Source organism: Prinia subflava, chromosome 7 (assembly GCF_021018805.1).
Source record: "Prinia subflava isolate CZ2003 ecotype Zambia chromosome 7, Cam_Psub_1.2, whole genome shotgun sequence".
Classification (NCBI taxonomy): domain Eukaryota; kingdom Metazoa; phylum Chordata; class Aves; order Passeriformes; family Cisticolidae; genus Prinia; species Prinia subflava.
Window position 1 is genome coordinate 23,025,667 of NC_086253.1, and position 23,533 is coordinate 23,049,199.

At 45.3% G+C, this 23,533-nt stretch overlaps 1 protein-coding gene across 6 annotated transcripts in view; it reads right to left on the reverse strand.

Moving 5' to 3' along the window:
- Positions 1-7,245: 7,245 nt before the first annotated feature.
- RBM47 (RNA binding motif protein 47) overlaps positions 7,246-23,533 on the reverse strand; it is a 78,059-nt gene continuing 61,771 nt past the window's right edge. For 5 of the 6 annotated variants that reach the window (XM_063401820.1, XM_063401819.1, XM_063401817.1 and 2 more), the window contains 4 exons: positions 15,946-17,105; positions 14,254-14,460; positions 10,459-10,661; positions 7,246-10,076 (listed from right to left, as the gene is read on the reverse strand). In XM_063401820.1, coding sequence (XP_063257890.1) covers positions 9,834-10,076; positions 10,459-10,661; positions 14,254-14,460; positions 15,946-17,074 — 1,782 coding nt within the window. In that variant the 5' untranslated portion in view covers positions 17,075-17,105 and the 3' untranslated portion in view covers positions 7,246-9,833. The remainder of the gene's footprint in view (positions 10,077-10,458; positions 10,662-14,253; positions 14,461-15,945; positions 17,106-23,533) is intronic. The other variant, XM_063401816.1, reaches the window with a different exon arrangement.

Sequence of the window (23,533 nt, forward strand, 5' to 3'; positions counted from 1 at the left end):
CTGCTCATCCTTTGTTTTTCATGGATATCTTTGTCAGTTCCCTTTTACAGGGAATGTAGCCTCTGTGGATCACAACAGCCAGGTCAGGTCTCCTCGCAGTTTTCCCTGTTTGCAGACATGAACATCCATTTCTCAAGTGAGCTGGAGGTGAGCCTCTGAAAGGCGAGCGGTGTGTGCGTGTGTGGGAGCACTGCCATCGCTAGGATGCTGAGACCCCACGACAGGGGTGAGCTGGGGGAGCAGCCGGGGCAGAGAGTGTGGAGAAGCTGTTGGTGCTCGGTGCTTCTCTCGCAGATGGCTCTGGCTGCTGGCCCCTCCTCAGCCCTGAGGAGATGCGTAATGCCATTGTGCAACGGCGGGAGAGTCACGAGAGGAGATGAGAGGAGCCCGGGGGAGTAAGTTGTCAGGGAATGGGGGGCTGTGTTGGGCCCAAGAATCATCTTAGTAATAAACCTACTCACAAGAATTAAATGGGAGTGGGAGACCTGCCAGTTAATAAAAAAGGCTCATGGCACAAAATATTGGGCCTGAGTGTCAGAAGTAGCCTGACAGGCAGAGTCAGAGTGCATTTGTGGCGTTGCTCAATTTCATGTACAAGAGGTTTTCTGTGCCAAAGGTGGGGCTTTCACATTGCTCTGCCGTGCCGTGCTTACCTGCCAGGGTATTGCTAGGTGTGCTCCTGCTGCTGTGCCCTCACCATCGCCCTGTGGATGCAGGCAGGCTGAGACGGGAGCAGATGCTGGGCTGATCCTGCAGAGGTGCCTTGGGCTGCACAGCTCACCCTCTCCTCCTGCCTGTGCCATGGCTCCTGTGGGGACGTGGCAGAGCGCACTGGGAGCAGAGCCTGGTTAAACACCAGCCCCTGCTGCTCCCTTGGGTCCATCCTGGCCGGTGGGGCTGGTGCAGCCAGACCGGGGCTGGCAGCAGCGGCTCTGCGGGGATGGTTATGGGTACTTGGGGTGTGTGGCTCACCTGCCACTGCGCTGGGCTGCTCAAAGCCGAGCCAGGTCCAGTCTGGAAACCTAAATGTCATTCTCTCGTAACACCTGAGATGAAAAGCCCTGCTTAGCCTGTACAGATGTCCAGCTGGAAGGTTCCAGGAGATTGCAGCAATGCTTTTTCAATGGCAGTTTTCATCTCTAGCTGTTATCATGCTTAAGCCAACATTTCCATGGATTGAATGGACTGCAACAGAAAGCTGTTTAAATAATATAATGAGACTAATGTTGCCCTAAAGATGATATTGGCATGTGTTAGCATGTGAGAGTGAAGCCAAACAAACAACAACAACAAAAAAACAAAAGCAAAAAGCCACAGTTCTCAGAAATCAGCAGGCACGCCACCTTTGGTGCTGAAGATGATCTCCAGTGCCTGGCACTCTGGCAACTGCTATTGCACCCTTCAGTCATTTGAGGGCAGTTCTCTGTGCTAACAGGAGAATCAGAGTGTACCCTCCAGACTGCTCCGGAGCAAGTCATGGGCACAGTCTGCAGAGTTTCTTGAACATCTTCTGTCCCCATTTACATTTTCCCAGCCTGTGTCTTCATTTCAGCTGACAATGCTGACTAAACATTGCCTTGCCAAGGATGGTCCTCTACTCATAACCTCACCTACTGTGTCTCAGGGGCCAAGACTGCCCTTGTCACTTCAGGGCTACATGCTGGTCCCTGGGAATGCTCCATCATGAGGGAGTTGCTGAGTGTACCCTGGCGTCTCCACACATTATTCTTGGAGTATGCTCCTGATCCAGGGTGGTGGCAGACCTGTGCCTCTGGTTGGTCTGAACTGGCTTTCCCTATCACAGTATAACAGTGTTGTACTATGATATACAGAGCAGCTCACCAAACACTCAGCTGTCATCACAACAGTTTGTGATATTCTGGAGATGAAGCAGAAATTATAGTAATTGCTGCTGCTTTGTCTCAAAATGCAAATGGCTTTTGGGAAATTGTTATTCATACTCTGGTTGCAAAAGCAAATGGTGGGAAATCCTCACCTGTGATGAACTGACATGTCCCTAAATGCCACAGCCAGGGAGAAATAGTGAAGCTCACTGAGAATTTCCAGGGTAGGAAAGATTATTTAGAGTAAGAAACAGCTGCCCTGTCCCAGTCTTACCTGTGTTAAACAACCCTGTAATGTTTTTTTCTTTCTTGTGGACAAATCATTTACTGTAATTTAATGATCACAACCACATGAAATTCATTTCCTTATGTTGAGAAAGAAAAAAAAGTCAAGAAAAATAGGATTAAATATCAGTTTATCTTTCCACATAGGTCACATGGCCAAAGTTGATTGTAAAATGTTGAAATACTAGTTTGAGGTGTAGCCAGTGCCAAGTGTTGTACACTTCCGTGTTCTCCCTCCCCTCCTATTGCTCACAAAGATGTCACAGAAAGACAAGGAAGTTAATTTTCTCAAGAGGCAGATTTTTTTTTGTATAGTGTCAATTTAAAGTACCATTTATTATCCTTAAATCTAATCCTTTTAGACTTTGGTGCTCTCCTAGTCCCAAATCGAAAAGGAACAGCCTGGAAAAAACTTGTACAAAAGCCGAAGTGTGTAACAAGTCACTTAATCTGAGAGTGTCTCAAAAACCCACACGAGCTGCAAGGAGTGGGTCCAGAAATGCAAGGTGAGACCCTTGTGCACCATGTAGCCTTTTGTGAAAAGAGTAGTGCAGGTCCCTGTGCTTTTGGGGTTTCTACACACCGGGGCAGGGGGCTCAGGCAAAGGGGAGGTGGCTGAACCTGGCATACACCTGCCTGGCAGGACACTGAGGAGATTGGTGGTTTGAATCAGCATTTGGGAATTTGGCTCCTAAGGGTGATGGAGTTTGAACTCAGAGGCAGTACAGTGCCATACAAGACTTGATTTTTCTTCCCAGCTACAAATTATAGCAGACTTCCATGATTTCTTTGTCCATGAGCAGCAGCTTATGTTTGCTGTGGTGCAAGGAGCTTCAGTGCTTCAGTGCTCTGCCAAGCTCTCGTAAGCTGCCCCATGGCAGCTTGGATGCCAGCACTGCAGCTGCTGACTAGGACTGTGTCCCTCTGTGTCCTGCACAGAGGCCGGTGAGCCAAGGGATCCATGTTCTGGAGTGAAGCCAAGCTTTAAGGGAACACTTAGCCTATCCATGCTGTCGGAAAGCCTCCTGCAAGGGACAGCAGAAAAGGCAAAGACTTTTCTGAAAAGTCGAAGACTCGAGAAACTAAGGATGCCCTGTGTACAGCCAGTGCATGCATAACAAGTTTAATAAGTAATCCCTTGTCATTGCATGCCCTTTGGAGTGACTGTAAGACACCTTGGTCCTTAACTTATGGATTTGTTACAGGAGTGAGAATTGCTTAATGTAGTTGTTGCTTCAAAGTTTTGGAACAAAGGACCTGCTCTAAGGGTAGGCTGTTGTGGCTCTGACTGACTTAAGTGCATTTTTCTCTCTGCTGGTTAGCTTGAGGTCACTTCTGTGGGTTGTGTAGGCTGTCTGCAGGAGTTTATTTCATGCTTCATGAAAAAACTTCAGACTTACCTGTGGCTTCCTGCTTCCTACCAGTGCACAGATTGCAGGCATTGGCTGAACTAATGAGCTTCTGTGACATTGCAAAAACATGCAAGGATGAGCTCAAAGTGCAACCTGGCTGGCAAAAATTATGTGTGTGTGTTTGGAAAGAGGTGGGGAAAAAAAAAAAAAAAAAAAAAAAAAAAAAAAAAAAAAAAAAAAAAGAACGAGAGCATATTTTTCTTCACAGCAAAAGTACAATGGTGTCAGCCAAAACATGAGAAGTGACCCAGCTTCCTCCAGGGAAGCCACCACAAACCAGTTGCATGCAGAAGCACAGGAACAGTCAGGGTGGGCACCAGCCCAGAGCCCAGGTTTGTGATCATGTGTCTCCAAATGCCCTGGGGAAAGGTGGCTGTGGGGAGCCCTGGTCAGAGGAGGTGAAGCCCCAGGGCCCACTGTGGGGCAGAGTTTTAACTTTCATAGTCTGTTAGATGGAGGTGTCTGACAACTGACACAGCCTGCTTAGACAAAGAGACAAAGACATTTGACACTATGTTGGAAGACACAGGCATTTGGTACATGTGGGACAAAGCTGAGCACACCTGAGCATTTTTCCCTGTAAAGTTTTCTGGTGCAGACAGTCCTCAACTGGTCACCTCCCACATCCAGGGTTTGCAGTTTTGCCTGAGTGAGGACTGTGAGACAGAACTTCTATCTTCTTTCATTAGGAACCAAGTCAACTCCAATTCTTGTCTTCCGGCTGGAGGAAAAAAAAATCTGATTTAATTAATCAGCTTGATAGAAAATATTTAATGTGGAAGTACTTCTACACTACCAAATTTCTAAAACTTTCCGTAGCCTCTTTCCTCTTTGGCAACTTGAACAATCATAATTGCATGGCACAGCCTGCCTTTGTGCCAAAAGGGAAGGACTTGGTGCCACAAAACTACCTTCTTTTATTCTCTAGCTTGCAGCTTCTCCCTGCCACACTATTCTGACCATTTTGCTGCCAGGTAGGACTTGGCTCTGAAACTCAGTCAAATGTGATTTAGCATTTAATTGACACACTGGAGCATAAAACCTGACTTTTGCTGGCTTTTAGACGCACAGCAGAGGTAGTTTCTCTTGTTACAATGTAGGTCTTGGGTTTATTTATTTTACAGGTCAGCATGATGGGCCAGTTTTTGATTGGCATCCAGGGAGCAGAGAGTTCTGTAAGAGCTCAGGACTCATTCAGACCAGAAGTGTTAGGGGTGTAACACCAGCCACAGAGAATGAGATGAGCCATGTGCATGTACCATTTTGTATGTATGCAAAATGCATATATTTTGCATGTACTCTGAGTATTTTTATAAATGAGTTGCCATATCAGAGTGGTGCACTTGAGTTTCTTCTAAATCTGTTCATATAATAGCTGTATCACACTTGTGCTACTAGATGGTGTTTCCTAAAGAAAGCTAAAGCTGTTTTTTTAGCATGATTTTTAAGATGATGCCAGCCAGGGAAAAGCACATCAGCTCTTCAAGACCACAAAGAAAGACATTAAAAAAGGGAATGGAATCACCTTTTGAGTTGTCTCAGTGCCCAAGGCCTCAGCAGAACTCCTGACATTCCCAAGGCAGCAAGGTCATCTTGAAAGCACAATTGCATTTCTCTGGCATTGTTTATGTTAATATCCTGAGAATGACTTGCATATTTCAACCTTACAATGAGTTAACCATTAATTAAGATCTTACAAAACCGAAGACAGAAATCAGCAGTCTAGAAAAAGACAGAAATTATCTTGTAAAGAGAATGTTTGGAAAAAGTTGTGTAGATTAATTTTAATCTTGGGTAGCTTGGATAAAGGGAAAAAGGAAAGAGCAGAACACATTTCAGTGTGGCACAGTTCATCTCATTTGGAAAACATTGCTTTTTGTGAAGGTCATGCCTCATGTTTAAACATTTATAAAGGGCCATGGTTTGCTGGTGGTTTCCTTCTCATACAAGTGAATTGTAGAATCATTAAGGTTGGAAAATACCTTTGAAATCATCCAGTCCTGCTAACCTAGCAGTGCCATGTTCACTAGTAAACCATGTCCCCAGGTGCCACACCCATATGCTTTTTTAGCACTGCCAGGGAAGGGTGATTCCACCACTTCCTTGGGCAGCCTTTCCAATGCTTGACCACCCTTTCAGTGAGGAAATTTTTCCTTATATCCAATCAAAATCTCACCTGGAACATCTTCAGGCCATTTCCTCTTGTCCTGTCTTGTTACCTGGGAGAAGAGACCAACCCCCACCCCGTTACAACCTCATATCAGGCAGCTGTAGAGAGTGATCAGGTCTCCTGTGAGCCTCTTTTTTCTCCAGAATAAACAACCCCAGCTCCCTCAGTTGTTCCTCACAAGCCTTGTGTTCCAGACCCCTCCCCAGCTCTGCTGCCCTTCTTTGGACTCTCTCCAGCACCTCAATGTCCTTCTTGTAGTTAGGGCCCAGAACTGGACTCAGGATTTGAAGTGCAGCCTCACCAGTGCTGGGTACAGGGGACAGTCACTGCCCTGCTCCTGCTGGCCACACCATTGCTGACACAGGCCAGGATGCCACTGGCCTTTTTGGCCACCTGGGCACAGCTGGCTCATGTTCAGCATCTCCCAGCTGGCACCCCCAGGTCCTCTTCCACCAGGCAGCTTTCCAGCCACTCTGCCCAAAGCCTCTAGCACTGCCTGGACTCGTTGTGACCCAAGTGCAGGACCTGGCACTTGGCCTTGTTGAACCCCATAGCACTGACCTTGGCCCATTGATCCAGCCTGTCCAGGTCCTTCTGCAGAGCCTTCTGCCCTCCAGCAGACAGTGCTGCCACTCACTTTGTGTCATCTGTGAACTGACTGAGGGGACACTCAATCCCCTTATTGAGGTCATCAACAGAGACATTTAACAGGACTGGCTCCAACACTGAGCCCCAGAGAACACTGCTCTTGACTGGCTGTCAGCTGGATATAACTCCATCCATGGATGCAACTCTGGGCTTGGCCGTCCAGACAGTTTTTTACCCAGTGAATGGTATGCTCCTTCACGCCATGGGAAGCCAGTTTCTCCAGGAGAATATTGTGAGAGACAGTGTCAAAGGCTTTACTAAAATAAAGTTAGACAGCTTCCATAGCCTTTGCCTCACCAATTAAGTGGATCACTCCTGATAGTTTCCATAGTTGTCAGATTTGATATCTTCCGGCAACTGGGACCTCTCTGGTTAGCCAGGACTACTCCCTCAGACTGCTCTTCTCCACATATTTACACCAAGGAAACAGCCAGGGAGTCTAGAGCACTGCAAATGAGCTTAGCTTTCTGTGTGTTTGAAGCATGGAGCATGCTGAAATGAAAAGGATGAACTGGTTCCCAGCGCTCTTGCCTGGTAGTGAGGACATACAACAGAGACACAGGAATTTGTGTACAGGGTGGATGGAAACCACAGGGGGATATTAGCTCCAGCTCCATCCACATCTAGGCACTGACCCTAAGCTGCATGAAAAGAGAGATTTAGGTTGTTCAGAGGATGCTGGAAGAATGGAGAGATGCCCAATATGCATGCTGAGAAGGTCACTGTCTGCTGCAGGTGGTGGGACAGTTCATTTCCCTCCTTGCTGGAGCCTGCAGGGATGCTGGCTGCAGTGCCCTGCTCCCCTGCTGCCCCAAACACCCTCTTCCCAGCTTGGAGGGGAGCACAGCCTTGGCAGACTGCGATGTTGCAATGAAGTAACAGTCTCTGTTTTTAAAGAATGCTTTATTCACTACATCCTAGAAATGTACCGTAAATGGAGCAAGAACTAAATAAACTCAGAGGCTTCTGACAATACAGAGAAGAAAGATACAATAAAATATCTAAAATATCAGCTCTTTTGAGAATAAGGCACACTAACTTTTTTATTTATACTTTTTTTTCTTAGAATAGTTTGTTCTTAACCTAAAGATGTTCACATTTCAAGTTATTAGACTTACCTCAGTAGTAGTGTACATGAAATGGTTTAGAAGCAAATGTCAAGACAGGCATAGGCAGGAGGCTCAGCATGACCTGGCTGCCTGCATACCTGGGTCCTGCCTCCATCCCTGGGTACTGCCTGCTGCTACCCTGGCACAGGCAGCACCCACTCGTGGCCGGGGGCACCTCACAGTTTTCCCTCATTGGCTCCTTTCTCTTCCTGCCATCTCTGTGAGTGGCAGGTCCCTTGTCCTGTTGGCAGGAAGAGGATTAGTGGGAAAGGAGCCATCTCCCTTCCTCTCTCCTCTGGGAGTCAGCCATGGCGTGGGGCTGGAATTGGGCCAGCAGAGGCCCAGACCACTGGACTGCCTTTTCCTGGCCCCAGGGGTGTTTGTGCCTGGCCCAGGGACCCACGCTGGTGTCCAGTGTTGAGCCATGTAAGGCCTTGGACTGGAGGACTGGAGGAGGCAGTGCTGGACCCTGGCTGGGGGCTTGCCCCTCAGGCTTTCCCAGAGCTCCTCTCTCTCCCTACACAAGGGCAGGACCCTGGGGCTGAGGTCTGGGTGTGCTTTCAGATGTGCGGGTACAGACAGTAAAAGTTTCCTGGGAAGGGGCGTGGAGGGGCAGAGTCCAACCTAATGGGTCCAACCTCACAGTGCTTTTGCTAATGGGTCAACGGGGTCAAGGGGAGCTCAGCTTGTCTGAGCAAGAGCACCTAAAATACAACCGCTCAATTTTGAGGCAAGCAAAAGAAGTGTACAAAAAAGGTCACTTAACTGAGCTCAATGTGGTCTGGAAGTGGTTCAGTTGTCAAAATATGGCCAATGTGAAACCCCTTTGGCATGTACTTATACCATAAAATGTAAAGGAATATTGTTTACTGACTCTCTGCTTCTCACCTTTTGTCACCAGACTTGTGTTTGCAGAGCTGATGCACTTCATGCAATGGGCAAGATATTTTTTTACCATTTTACTCTATTTTACATTCACTGCACTACTAAATAAAAGCCTTTAAACAGGCCACAAAACACTGCAATAACATATTTACTTCTTAATAAAACAAACTTTTTTATAATATTGCAATAAAAGGTTTTTGTTTTGTGGCAAACCACATACCATGTAAATTTGCAACATAAAATGACTTTAAAAATGTATATTAAATGATATTTACAAGCTCTATGTCTTAAAATCATTGGGTCTAATCACTCCCACCCCTGATGTGCATGTACAACTCCAGTTGTGGAAAAGGGGAATTAAGAGTGGAAGGGAGGCTGGGAGGGAGGCTAGCCCTGTTTCACTAATTCCAGTATGACTACCACCCCTAGTACCTTTGAAATTTCTCATGGAACATGATGGAGCAATGGGTAAGTAATGCTGCACATCCTCTTGGCGAGAGTGTGGCTGCTCTTGCCAACAGCAGCATACGTTCTCAGTCACTACAACATATACTTCAAAGAATAAAATGAAGAGCACTGAAAAAAAGCCTTGGCTTTATACTGGATGAAGATCTAAGTGAAGACACCTTGCTTGAAACGTCAGCCACTCGTTTCTTTACATGCTCCAACTACAAGTAGCTTCAATAAATAGAAAATCCAGTTGCTAAGGAAAACTTGGAGCCTTTCTTCAGCTGAAAACAAGCCTGCAAACCACACTGTGAAGAGGTATGTGTGAGGAGGCTTTTTTTTTCTTTTCTCTTTCTTCCAAACAGGCAATATTAGTTACTTGTGATTTCAAATGAGAATGAGCAGATTGTATTAATGCCAGCACAAAAATGCAGAGGTCTTGCACATTTTTCAAATTGCACTTTCCAGTATAATTTTTAAATAAGATACTTGTTGTTTTCTTCTTAAAAAACAAAACAAAACAAAAAACTACGGTATGTATTCTTTAAATATTGAATATACTCTTCAAAATATATTGTTAAAACTTTCCCTAGCTGCTCAGGTGTGCTTTTTAATATATAGCTGATATATTATTAAAGGCACTACAAAATAGACAACTCTGGAGTGCAGAAATTACTAAAAAATAACCTTCATACCACAAATATATTGAAAATATAACCGCTAAAAAAAAAAAAGACCCTATGCAACCCCACTATAATGCTTATAAATGCACATCAGTGGTAGGCTGGATGCACTGAGGTCCTTTGGAAATGTATGAATACAGGCATGTTAAATTTTTAAAAATAGCCTACAAAAGTTAGTGAAAACTTCAAGCATAGAAAATATTTCAAACATGTTTTTCTATGACATTCTTCACTTTCTGCATTGTTTTACCAAGCCCAAACGTTTACTCTTTTCGCAGACAGTTCTTTCTTCATAAATAGTAAAGTGTTCCTTCAGTGTGTTCCTCCAGCACGCTCGGCTGCCCGCAGTCTCAGTACGTCTGGTACACGTCGTGGATGGGCACCTGGATGGCGGCGGCGGGGAATGCTGGCGGGATGTAGCCCGCGTAGCCCCCGTAGGCGGCGGCGGCGGCCGCGTTCTTCTGTAGCGTGGCTATTGTTGCCGTGGCCGCGGCCGGCGCCGCGAACGGCACGTAACTTGTCCCGTAAATGCCGGCGGCAGGGATCCGCTGCACGTTGGGAGCCATGGTGTACACCGGCGTGATGGGGCGGCCCTGCGAGGAAAGGTCCACACCTCAAAAAAAGCACCGTGGCGTAACATGCCCCTTCCGTGCCCTGAATGCCCGCCCAGAAGGGAAGGAGGTAATGGGGAGGGCAGGCAGTGTGTGCCCTGATTGAGAGTTGTGACATCACGGGAGGATGATGTCCCCCCCTCACAGTTTGTGTCCCCCGTAGTGGGAAAGCAACAGTCCAATGTGCAGATGTCTAAGACAGGTCAGATGAACTTCAGGGCTCTTGGGCACCGTGACATCCTCAAGAGCATGTCCTGAATGGAAGCAGGACAAGAATCTAGGCTTACCCCCTACACTGGATATGCATAGCAGGATATATGGGAAGCTGGAAGTATGGGAAGCAGGATTTCTGTGCTGAACTCACCTGGAATGGAGGAGGTGTGGAGACAGCCGGTATTACAGCAGCGGCTGCAGCTGCTGCGGCAGCTGCTGCACTAGCTGGGTCCTGCTGGACAGCTATAGGGTTGATGATGTGCTCAACAGCGTGGATTTTGCCATCTTCCATCATCTTGGCTGGTGGTGCAGCCTGAAACATGGAGTACTGGGCACCAATGGCAGGGATGGCCACTAGGAGAGACCAGACATATCAGATAAATGGAGGGAAGAGTTTCCAGGGCCTCTTGTCAAAGAACTCTCCCTCCCAGCTGTGCCAATTCTCCAGCAGTGATCCTGTGCTGCTCGTATCAGGGGAGGTAGCTGTGTGTGCAGGCAGGGCACCTGGGCCACCTCTGCCCTCCCCATGTGTGGGAGCACCATAGCTGATCACTGCGACAGGCTCAGTGCTGTTTGGTGCCGCATTTTCGCCCATGCTCCTGCCATCAGTGTCCTAGGGCCAGAGTCCTCCTGGACACTGGGAGCTGTGACCCAGACTTCCACAACCCCTTCTGACCACTGCTGTCCTTCCCACTGGCTGAGAGTGTGGTCTGAACACAAGAGGTAAGGGTGTGTAATATCCCAGTGAGGTCCCTGCTCTGGCTGTTGACATCAAGGAGTGTGTAGCTGCCATAGGACGAGCTGCTCCAAGACAGAAAGTTATGGTTTGTACTGCAGGAGTTAGAGGCAGCAACCCATCTGCTTTACATCCAATTCTTTGGCCATCCCTGTGAAATATCAGCTCTTTTACCAGCATTTCCCAGAACTAACTTGGCTAAATATGTTTTATCCCATTTGTCTGCTACAGGATCAGTCTACTTAATGACATTAAAAAAAAAAAAGCCAACACTTCTTTTAAGGGAATTCTCCCTCATGCCAAAATTGGACAAATGATATGATTAGAGCCATGGTGTTTCAGAAGAAGAGAGAACACTCTGGTCAGGATAATATAGTTCAGGATGGTGAGTTTGTACATGGTCCAAAATGGAGTTTCATGGCTTGCTCAGGGAAGAAACATTCTTTGCTAAACATTCCCAATAATCACAATAATAATCACATGGCCTGGCAATGTGTACTTGTAGCCCAGAAAAACCAGCTGTATTCTGGGCTCTATCAAAAGCAGTGTGGACAGCAGGTTGAGGGAGGTGATTCTGCCTCTCTGTTCTGATCAGGTGAGACTCTACCTGGAGTGCTGTGTCCAGTTCTGGGGCACCCAGTATAAGAAGGATGTGAATCTGTTGGAGCAGGTTCAGAGGATGTTACATGAGATGGTGCACCTCTACTGTTAAGTCACACTGAGAGAGCTGGGGTTGTTCAGCCTGGAGAAAACATGCCTCTGGAATAAAGACCTCTACTGGAGCTTTTCAGTACTTGAAGGGGGCCAACAAGAAAGCCTTTATGGTAAGGCCTGTAGTGACAGGACAAGGGGTAACAGTTTTAAACTGAAAAAGAGTTGGGCATAAGAAAGGAATACTCTATAATTAAGGTGATGAGACACTGGACTGGTTGTCCAGAGAAGTTTTGTGTGCCTCATTACTGGAAGTATTAAGTTCATATTGGAGATGGGCCTTTGAGCAACCTGATCTAAAGACATCTCTGCCCACAACAAAGGCATTGGATTAGATGCCTTTAAGGTCCCTTCCAACAGAAACCATTTGATGATGCTATGATTTCCATCATTGCCTCATATTGCATACCTCAGCATTCAGCTTGTGAGCTTTTTAGCAGTAATGTTATTCACAAGGAAAACAAAGTAGACGATAAATAATGGACAATGGACAAAGCAGTGATATTGCCACTTAAAGGAGGTGTGGCCACTAAGCCAGAAATGAAGCCTAATATGTACACAGGTTTCTTTCCATGCAATGAAACTTTGCAATGTTAGAGTGTGCAATTATGCCTGGTGGAAGCAGGTGACAGAAAGCAGTACTCTTGCTCTGATCCTGGAGACTGCAACAAGGAAGTTGATCAGATATCTTTCAGGCAGAGATGTGTCCTCCACCAGTGGAGTACCACTGTTTCCTCAACCAGAGACTGCCAAGTCATGAGGTTTTCCAGTTCTCCTTTTACATCAAGTCAGCCTGGTCAGGTCAAACCAGTTTTATCTCTGGTTTAAATATCCTGGATAATTTCTCATCAAGGCAAAGAGCTCACATGCTCCACTCTGCAATAACTTCTGTCAGAAAAACAGTAGCAGGCATCTGGGGTATTGGGGTGACCTCAGAGGAGTATTCCACCTATTTGCAAAGAAATGAGCTTTAAGGTTGATCTAAACAGTAGGGAGGAAACTTTGCAGTCAGTACATTTCTACTGCTCTATTCTGGTGCTTTCAAAGTCACACCCTCTTCACAACAGAGGTAAGTCTTTCATGTGGTCCCTCTAATTAGATCAGCTGATCTGGCTGGGGAAAACAGACCAGGCACTTCTGTGTTCAGAAGCTGTGCAGGAACCATACAACAGAGGAAGATCTGATAAAAACCCCTGAATCTCAACATGCTTCAAGTGTAGAAACATTTTGACTAGAGCTTCAAGCTTTAGTTTGGCAGTTGAATAAAATATAGACACCACTAATAAGCATGCATTTCCAAGCTCACTTTTCAAGCATCCTTTAGTAATATCTGGAATTCCTAAAGTATCTTTGCAAACACACATAGCAGTAATATTTTCTGGAGGTGAGTGGGTAGTTTACTCAGGAAGTCTGATCTTTCTCAAACTCTCAGCCTTCCTTTGTCTCTAAACTTCTTCTGACATTGTCTCATCCAGCTGTTATGAAGAACTCTTCACAGACTTCATTAGATGCAATGTAATTTTCACTGGCATAAATGAAACATTTTGGAAAATGGTTTTGGAAAACCACAGTACCTCTATTATTAAACAATGCTTACATTCTGCCATTACAGTTTACGTGGAAAGGGAAATGGAGAGAAGACATCAAGACCTCTGCAAGAGGGCTGGTCCCTATCACCTTTAAGGACCTTCTTCCTCAGGTTACTTTTTAAAATAAAAATCTTTCCAAATAGCATCTTGAGGAATTGCAGAGCTTCAGCTCTCATCCACCTGGGAATGGCAAGGGCTAGGTACTCAGCTGACAAAGCAGCAGAAGGGAGCAATCCCTGCCCCAGCCCTTGGACTGGCTCCTCAGGGCCCAGCAGAGATGAGAGCACTCCTGTAGGCACTGCACTGCTGCAAAGATGGATCCTAAGGGCTCCCTGCCTTGCTCCTTCCCCGTGCCACTGATGGAGATGGAGGAGCTTGCCTCAGCCAGGGACTTTCCTGCAATGGGAAAGCCCCAGATCCTTTTCTCAGCCTCATACCACTGGAGAAATAGGGACTAAACAGGGGAGGGCTCCAGCCTGGCTGGAAATCTAGGATGGGAATCTCCCAAAGTGAAATTAGCATTTAAGGTATTAAAAGAGGGGAAGATTGCTCTTAGTCACTGTGTTCTGGTGTACATGACTAGAAGGAGAGGAAAGTCTGCTTCCCCCTAAGCAAATGCAAAAGGGGACAGGAGGAGTGGGCATTGCTTCAGTTCTTTTTTGTTTGGCCTGAAGGGCTCCCAGATATTTGCATCCCCTATCCCTCTGTGTGCCTCCTGTGTGAAGAAAGCCTGCCCAGGGCCAGGAGACACTCAGCACAAGGGAGCACTGAGCCCCAACCCTGGGGCTGTCCCCATTGCCGCAGTTGGGTCGTGGACTGGCCCTAGAAGCGTCCACACAGGCTTGAGACAGGGCTTGGCGTGAGGGCCTGCCCACCACCCCTGCTTCCTCCCCTCCCTGGACATACTAACCTGCACCAGGCTTGATGGCCACTGGATTGACTGCGGGTAACTCCAGGCTGGGAACCAGTTCATATCCTTTCTCTTGCTGTTTGCCTTTGCCTTCATGGTACCTGCTGTAGATTCCACGGCCGGCGGAGTATCCCCCCAGGTAGGAACCCCTGGGACCTGGAGCTCTGTTGCCAGCCGCACCTCGCCCTCTGCCTCGTATGCTGCCTGCTTATGATAACAACACAGGAGAGGGTGAATAATGGAGAGTGACAGCCCCATAGGGAGCACGAGTGACCCCAGGCTGAGATCTGGAGGCTTGTGCTTAGAAAGGTGGCTGCTGAAGTCAGCATGACTGAGTCTTAGTGACCCTGCTCAGGAAAACAGAAGTGCCTAAGAAGCATCCAGTAAAGGATGCTTGTTTAGCATTTGATATTTGTGAGCATATATTAACTGCTCATTTATATTGGTGAAACTCTTGTGCCAAGTGTTACAGGTTCCATGCAGTCAGTAGAGACCAAGGGGATCCTCAGAGTGATTTCTGTGCATTAGGAACAGCTTCTGCTGTCTGCTGATCTCCAGAGGAGACCCAACTAATCAACTGGCTGTGATGGGACCCTGCCGAGATGGCACAAAATCATACCTGCCCTTTAACCAACTTTGTCCCACCGCTGCATATATTTTTATTTAGGTTGCTTAACTGTTTTCTCTGCTATTTTATTAGGTGCACGTAACCCATTTCCAAAAATATTTCCTTTATTCATCTTAGTGACTCCAGATGTGTTATGACAGTACTTTGAACACTGCAGTATTGATGTACTTTATCATGGTCTAATTGAATATTTAGACTGTTACTCAACTCTGTCATAGTTCATTGCAAGTACAAACCTGGAAACTGAGAAGAAGCTGAAATTTTTGAACAGCTAGTGTTAAAAATACTTCTCGGTTTATGTGGGTGCTTTAAGAATATATTTATGCTAAATTGTTTCTTCTATGGAAATACACATCAAATTTCAGGAAACTTTAATTCCTGAAATTGTACAACAAACAGGACAATTGTAATTATAATATCAGTTATGGCTGTTGGGGTTTTTTATGAACAAGTGATTTTTGGTTGATTTTTAATGACTGTAACCATTTAAGGTTACAACCTTAACTGTTTAAGGTACACATAATAAAATAATTATTTTTTACTCACGTGATTCCTTCTGCTTGTAGTTCTCAAATGACTTTATGAAGGACAGCATTACTGTCATTTTAATGCAGAAAGAAAATGACACCTAGAGAATTCCTAACTAAGGCTTTCTGTAACCTCCCTCCCTTTGGATAGGTCACCATGCCCACATCTCCCGAGCACCCTGTCATTAGGATCCAGCCCTTTGAAAGCAGACTCAGAAACTGGAATCCTTAGACTTGCTCAGACTTAGTATAACACTCATAAAACACAGATCCCTCTGTTCCCCATCCCATGCTTGGTTTTTACCTATCCTTAACCATATATTTGATACCTCTCTCATACTATCTTGTACATTAGCAATTATTTATAGATAAGTACACTTTGGGTAGGCATAAACTAAAGTAAGACCAAACAGAAATATGACCAAAGAGTATTAAGAAAAAATTGCATGGCGCTAGGTGTCCTTTGGCTGAGGCAGACCTCTCGCATAAGCCTAAGATCAAACCTGCCCATCACATCCTCTAATTGTGTGTACTAACCTTTCACAAAGTAATCTCTGTTGGGCCCGATCAAGGCATTGTATGGATATCCATAGTATGCTAGTGTGTATGGATCACAAGAGTAAACATAGTTAGGTTGCTGAGTTACTTCGGAGGTTGCTGCAGCCCCTCCTTTTGCTGCTTTCTGGTAGCGAGTGTACTGCTCCTTGTCCACTGGCTTGGCCAAAGTAACCTCCAGGCACGAGCCTTCTAGTTCAACACCATTGAGGTTGTTCATGGCATGAATGGCATCTTCCCTGGTTGTAAAGTGCACAAAGGCGTAATCACGTATTTTTTTCACTCTCTCTACACAGCCGGGGTTAAACTGACCAAACACCTTTTTAATGGTGTCCTCTGTGGTCTCAATCATTAAATTCCTCACATATAGGATTTTAACAGTCTCCATGACATCTTCGTCCACATCTATCTCTGGTTCTGCCCAGTCAACAGCAATTTGATGTCCCCACAGCTGGATCCTTCCTGGCATGAGTTTTCTCCTGGCCATGGCTGCTGCTCGATGGCTCTCATACTCCACAAAGGCAAAGCCTCTGTTCTTCATCTTGTCTGCAGCGCTGGCATACACTATGACATCCAGCACACCTTCTGTCACCTTGGCAATCTCTTCCAGGATCTCCTCTCTCTTCTTCATCTTGGGAATGCCTCCGATGAAGAGCCGGCAGTTGTCCACACTGCAGCACACGCCCAGCAGCCTGCCGGGGCGGATTTCATAGTTGTTCAGCTCCCTGACAGCACGCTTCGCCTCGTGCTTCTGTGTGTACATCACGAAGGCGTAGCCACGGTTCTTCCCGTCAAAGTCCATCATCAACCGCATCTCGTAGATGCGGCCGACAGTCTCGAAGATGGGCACGAGCTCATCCTCATAGACATCGCGGGGGATTTTGCCCACAAAGACTTCGCAGCCACGAGGAGGGTGCAGGCCCTCCCAGCCCGGAGGAGGGCCTCCATACTTGCGTTGCCCATTCTCCTGGATCATACTGTATCCCGTGCGGGCCATGAGGGCCAGCAGAGCTGCCTCGTTGGGCGCACCAGCAACGCCTTCAGGGACTTTTGTGGTGGCCACATTAGTGGAATCATTGCTCATCCTTGCAGTGGAATCCTCAGCGGTCATGGTGTCAAACTCATTCACAGTGTGATAAAACCTGGGCAAAGGAAGAAGAGGACACCCGTTAGAATCTATTAGCTACCATCTCTTTCATTTCCCTGTAATTGTTCTCTGCAAGTTTGTTTTTCAAAATGGAACTAAGGCTTCAGAAAAACAGAGGAACGAGCCACACCAGCCTGAAGAGTGATCCTGAAGGGATAGGATATCCTGGACATAGGCAAAGCTCCTCTTTGAGGGAATGGTTGAGGATCATCTGCCAACACAGCCCAGGCATCAAGAGCTGCTGTTGCAGGACACCAAAGGCACATGAATGGATGCCACCAAGTACCTCAAAATCTCAAGACCTTTGAGACCTTTGTCTCCTCTTTGAAATGGTGGGAAGGACATTACAGAGAATTGGGAGAGAGAAGATACTGACAGGAAGCCAGAGGTACTATCTACAGAGCCTTCCTCTCCCTCTCAGTCACTCATCAGTTAATCCATTTACTCCTGAACAGCACAAGCACCAGGTGCTGTATTTCATGGTGAAAGGTGGCAAATGCATGAGAAGTACCAGACAATTTCCATCTGATAACAACCCCTTGCTCCTCTAGACCTTTGCAGTAACTGTCAAGTAGGAAATAATAAATACACTTCAGCAGCACGGGGGTGGGTGGGGTGGAGTGGGGAGGAGGGGAGACCATTCTTGTTCTTTTGTGCAAAGAGTGATCTGACAAACTTTTGAGTTGCCTACTACTTATGTTACAATGTCTGACATGTTTGTCTCTTCAATTATTACAGCAGGACTTGACAAAAGCTGAAGAGAATCACTCCTTTGTGAGAGGCAGCTTGCTTTAGACCAAGTGGACAGCACAGCACTGCAAGCCAGCAAGAGGAAGGCAAATCTCAGAAACCTTCTGCATTTGAACACAGGCAGAGAGCAGGAAATGCAGACATACAGGAAATGACCATGCTAATAACCAAAACTGCAAGACAGTGGACTTTCCTTCTGAGCACAATTCAGTAAGACACCTTGGGACTCTGAGAGTAGTTAGATCATTGACTTTTAAAGCTGCAAGGGTTCATCAGACAATTTAATACAAGTGATTGTGTATGACATGGACCATTACATTTTAGTGTTATTTGCACACTAGGTGCTATAGCATTTATCTGAGTAAATCATGTCTTCCACAAGGACCTTGGCTTTAAAGAATCAGAGAGCTGTGGACCCTGCCACATCCCTGTACGCCTTGTTTGCTAACCAGTCAATCATACAAGCAAGTGTGCAGTATTTCTCATGAGAATTTGTCTGGCTTTTGCTTCCAGATAGGATTAGATAGATTAAAGAGCCTTTCAAGAGCTCTGCTTATGCCTTGTAGTGATATTTACGTAATCTCATCAAGACACAGCTCTGTTTTTTGAATAAAACTTGCAGGCTGAGCTCACAATTAGTCATTTTTTTCACCTGAAATTCTTGTTTATTGGTCTTTGGACAGTTCTCTAGAGCTTCAGCCTTTTTCACCTTTGCTATTTACAGGGATGAAGATCATCCCTCCTTCTCCCCATGTCACTGTCTTGCCAAAGCCTGTTTCTTCACAGCTTCTCACTTTCAAGTCACATGGAGTTGGGTGGGGTTTTTTCAATTCTAATCTCAGATCCTTTACAGAAGCACCACTTGCTCTGGTTATGTCCCATCTAGCAGGCATGGCTTGTGTTTATTACTTCTGAATGGCAAACCTTGCATTCAGCCCTATCCCCACTGCCTTCTGAGTAGATCCCACCTATTGAATGTTACACAATTGGCTCCTCCCCATTGTGTTTTACAACTCCATCAGTCGCTCCTTTGCTGATTTATTCGTCATGATTTGCATTCATCACCAGCCTGTTGATGGAACTGTCAAAATACACTGACCCTTGTAGGATACTGCAAACCACCACATGAAATGCTCCCAATATATTGGTTTGATAGGTTTGTGGGTTTTTTTAAAGGATGAAGCTTCAGACAGATTTATTTATTCTGGATAATTGTCTTATTCAGTGAGACACAGGATTCTTTCTGTCCCATATGGACTCAAATATATATCCTTCATCTGAATGATTTGGCCATTGCATTGTTTACCACCAAGGAAAATCTTTCATTAGTACAGCAAGCCCAAGTCCACAAAAATATTGGCACAAATTCAAGGCACCAAAGCCTGATTTGTATGGTTCACAAAATCCATTTAAATCCTAGTAACCTCAGCACCTCAGATTATTTTTCAGTAAAGCTCCTGGGCTACCCAGAATTTGCTGGTCTATACCCAGAGATGCTTCTGCACGAGCCAAGGAAAACACCACTGAGCCTGGTTCTAAATGCATTTGGGATTGGGAAACCAGACCTCTGAACTTTGGTCTGTCGTAAGACCTGATCCTGCATGTGCTTTTAGGCCATGAGTGTTGATGCTGATGCTTCTGAGCCATTTTAATTTAAAAATATGGAGAGCAGAGAGAAAAAGAAAGCAGAGGGCAGTAATAATGATGCTGATGCTCAGGCAATACTTTAGTAAATGCAATTCCTTTGAAGCCAGGTCTGTCATGGATAGCTTCTTGAACTGCTGTTGATACACGTTTCTCTCAGATTCAAATATTACCCTTTAACAGTCAGACATTTTAATTTTATTCCTGGGAATTTGAAATAATTAAGAAAATTAAGGCAGAGTAAAACAGCTTCATTTTTCACTTGACAATTTGCTCCTAGAAGTGTAACTTCAACTTTTTTGGAATAAAAGGAAAGCTAGTTATACAAACACTTTGGTGGGAAATAATCATCACCTTTACATGGGCCACCTGTTGGCAAGGCAAGTACTTATCACTCCAAGTTTGGCTGTTTAAAAATTAGCAATTCCATTCAAACCACCTCTTTTAAGTCAACTTACAAAATAAGTCTCTGTATCTCTGTTATCTGCAGGGCTCTGTGTCTGAGGCTATAGCCTGGAATGCTACAGATGATCACTGGGTTTGTGGAGTGAGGGGAGATGAAACAATCTCCCCTGACCCCTAGAAACCAGTTGGTAATTCAATGGCCATGCAGGAGATTGCCTGTTCTCCAGCACTTTGCATTGCACCAGCAGGATGATTTCTCATATTGCAAGTTGTACATGAAGCTGCTTCTAAGTGCTGCTGGCCATCTTTGCTGCAGACACTGCCATACACCATTTGTGATAGTGCGTAATTAAAACTTTCTTGTGAACCTAAAATGCATTTATCCCTATGTAATTTATATGGAATCAAGATTCATTATCAAATGTGGTTTGAATTTTTTTTCCTATGCAGCTACACAGAGCTGGGTTTCATAAATAAGTACTACTTAAGAAAGTTACAGAGCCCATATAGCCCTAATTATTGTAACTAAATACACACTTAACAACTTGTTCATTGCCACGTTATACAATCAACACCTTGACTAAGTTCAGGTACCATTTATCAGAACATTTATCATCAGTGATCATCTGTAGCTTGATGAGAAAACGCACAAGCTGTCTGGTCTGAGAGCACTTCTCTCCTGTTGTTACTGCCTTTCAAAATGGGCTACCAACATAATCTAACCCTTTTTGGACTGAAATGCAGTCCCTCTCAAGAAAACAGTTTTCAAAAATGCCAGCTTCCAAAGTGTTCAAACCTGCTTGTGCATTTTTTAAGTCAGCAGTAAACTGGTCATGAAAACTTGCTACCGTGTGTTGCAGGTCTACACAAGGCATGGGCTGGTACTGTGTGGGTCTAGTGGCCTTAATAAAGCCAAGCTGATTTCCAACATCTGATATGTGAGATTAATGCTAGAAAAGGCAAAAATTTAATGTCCATTAAAATGCAGGGTCTTGTGAAATATAAGTGCTTGGTTTCTAGACTCTGAGGAGGAAGGTATACCTGATCTTAATAACATAGATTCAAAAAAGAGAGACACACAAAAATATTTTTAACAAGAAAGATTGTATTTTGGAGACAGCTATGTTTTAAATGACTCATTATCAGGACTGAAACAAGTCCTTGGCTTCTTTTTGGACAAAGGTAAATCCTGCTTGATTGTTCAACACCATGTTAAATGCATGCTAACATCTGCCAGCCTACCATGAGCGAGGCTTATCAGCCCCTCAGTTCAGCATGTCTCTTCCGAGGACTCTTCCTTGCACAGGTGAACTCTCAGACATATATATTTCATGGATACCATTCAAATTTCACTTCACCTTGTTTATGAAACCCCTCTTCTGCCAGTAGGAAGGGCATAAATAGTTCTTACCCTAACCATTAATTACATTCTTTTTAAAGGTACTTTTTTCCCTCATCCCAGAATACTAAATGGCAAACTTACTGTGTTGGCAGTGACTGACTTAAAGCATACTGTGAGCAGGCTGATTAACTGAGGCAGGTATGTTATTAAGGAGAAATACCACACCTTAATCAACAACAATACAGGGTGATGTCCCTTGTCCCAGGGCAAAGGCAGCTTGGGGCCCCAGCAAGAAGGCAATTCCCAAAGTCCACATATCAACTTATCCCTGGATTAGTCCAGCACTGGGCAGTGCCCTGTGAAGTTAGGCAGACATCTCTCCTCTGTTGATCCTAGTGTGGTCAAATAGGCTTTGACAAACACAGGGACACAGCCAGTGTCCTTGTGGCAGTAACTGTGTGTCCACTTCACTCACGTGTTCCTATAAAATGAGGGTGTTTATGTTTGGACTTAATTCATCCCCCCAGTTTTGTGTTCCATAGATTTAGTGGCATCATGTGTCCTTCTGTGAGTGACACAACTGCCAGCAGTCACGAAGCCCAGGAACAGATGCCAGCACCACCACAGGCAACAGGAGAGACCAGGGAGATGTGCTGTCTCTGTGGTAACTGCCCAGGGGAGGGATGGGGACACCTGCCCCACCTGCAAACCCTGTACAAACTCCCACTGAGCTGACAGGGCGTGTCCTCATGGACACTGCTTCCTTCAAGAAACTGCCACAGCTTTGCATTTTAAACCACAGAGGGAAAGACAGTTGCTGAAATTTCAAATACACTCTGCTGGCAGAGGGAAATAACAGCTACTGGTTTAAACATGACCTTCCTAGTATTTCACTTGAAATAATAAGGGAAAATGTTGATAATAATGATGACGATCATAGGCAGCAGCTCTAAAAGCATGGCTGTCATTAAAGTTCCATATTTTCAAATCCTGACTCTATTCTCATGACAACTTAATATTCATAAAATGCACACAAAAGCAATGGCTTCCTAAGAACAACTGTGGAATATTATCACAAACATCAGACACCCCAGAAATGCTCCTGCTGAAAATGCAGTTTGCCTGTTTAGAGATCTATTGGCTGAACAGAAAAATTCAGTGGCCTCATCAAATCAAATTAAGGTAGTGACTCGTGCACTGCTTCAAGTGTCATGTGCAAGTTACCTCCCTGTTTAAGGATAATTACAGTATCATATACATCACTTTGCTCTTTCTTGCCAAGACTGTCACTCTTTTCCTCCTCATTATTTTCATAAAAGAGCTGAAAAACGCAGGTGTCTTTGAGACTGCTGCTGAAGCTGAGCCATGGCATACCCACTGCAGGATCCAGGGCCAGCTGGGGGTCAACAGGAATTGGATCCCCCTTGGTTTCCTACATTCTGCCATTAACGAAATGCAGGTGTCCAAAGCTGAAACTTGTGGTGGGCCAGTGCAAGAGGGTGCAGCATTTCAACACAGCTTTTTGGCCAAGGCCCTCTTCTGAAGGTCTTTCAGGTAGGAAAGGGAAGGTTACATGAGATGGATGATGCCTTCATCCTTTTACCAAAAGCAATACCTGAGGCCAACAGGCCATGGCAATGTCTGCAGTGTGTCAGACACATTTAGCTGCAGCTGAACTGAGTGAAGAAGTTACCCCAAGCTAGGTGTAACATTTTGAATAGGTCAATGTTTTTAATCTGGACCATTTTGGCAAAAGTGTGGAAAAAGCAGTGAACAGCATCAGCAGACCTGAAGGGGCAGGAGCAACAGCTGGCAAGAGACTTGATGAGTAGCTTGTGATGAGCAGCTTGGAAGAAAGTAACCTCAGAGATCATTGACAATGACATGTCTGTCTGCTGTGCAATTTATCCTGCTGCCAGCACCACTAAAGGACTCCTTATTATCATCATCAGCTGCATGCCTCAATTGGGTCATCAAACTTGTCCCTTTCCAGCCAGGGTCAGGAACTTTTTGGCTCAGGTGCTGCACAGAACACAAGATGTGCATGGAGCAGCACTTGCTGCACTGCATATTTCAGACAAGAACGTGAACAAGCAGAGCCTCTCTGCCCACTCGAAGTGCTATACTTAAATATAGAGAGCAACAGTGCCTGAGAGGTAGGATCAAACCAGCCTTCTAAATCCTGAGGGTAGCTGCTGAAATTAGGACAAAAGGAAACTGCCTCAAGTTGCACCAGGGAAGGAAAATTTCTTCATTGAAAGGGCTGTCAAGCATTGGAACAG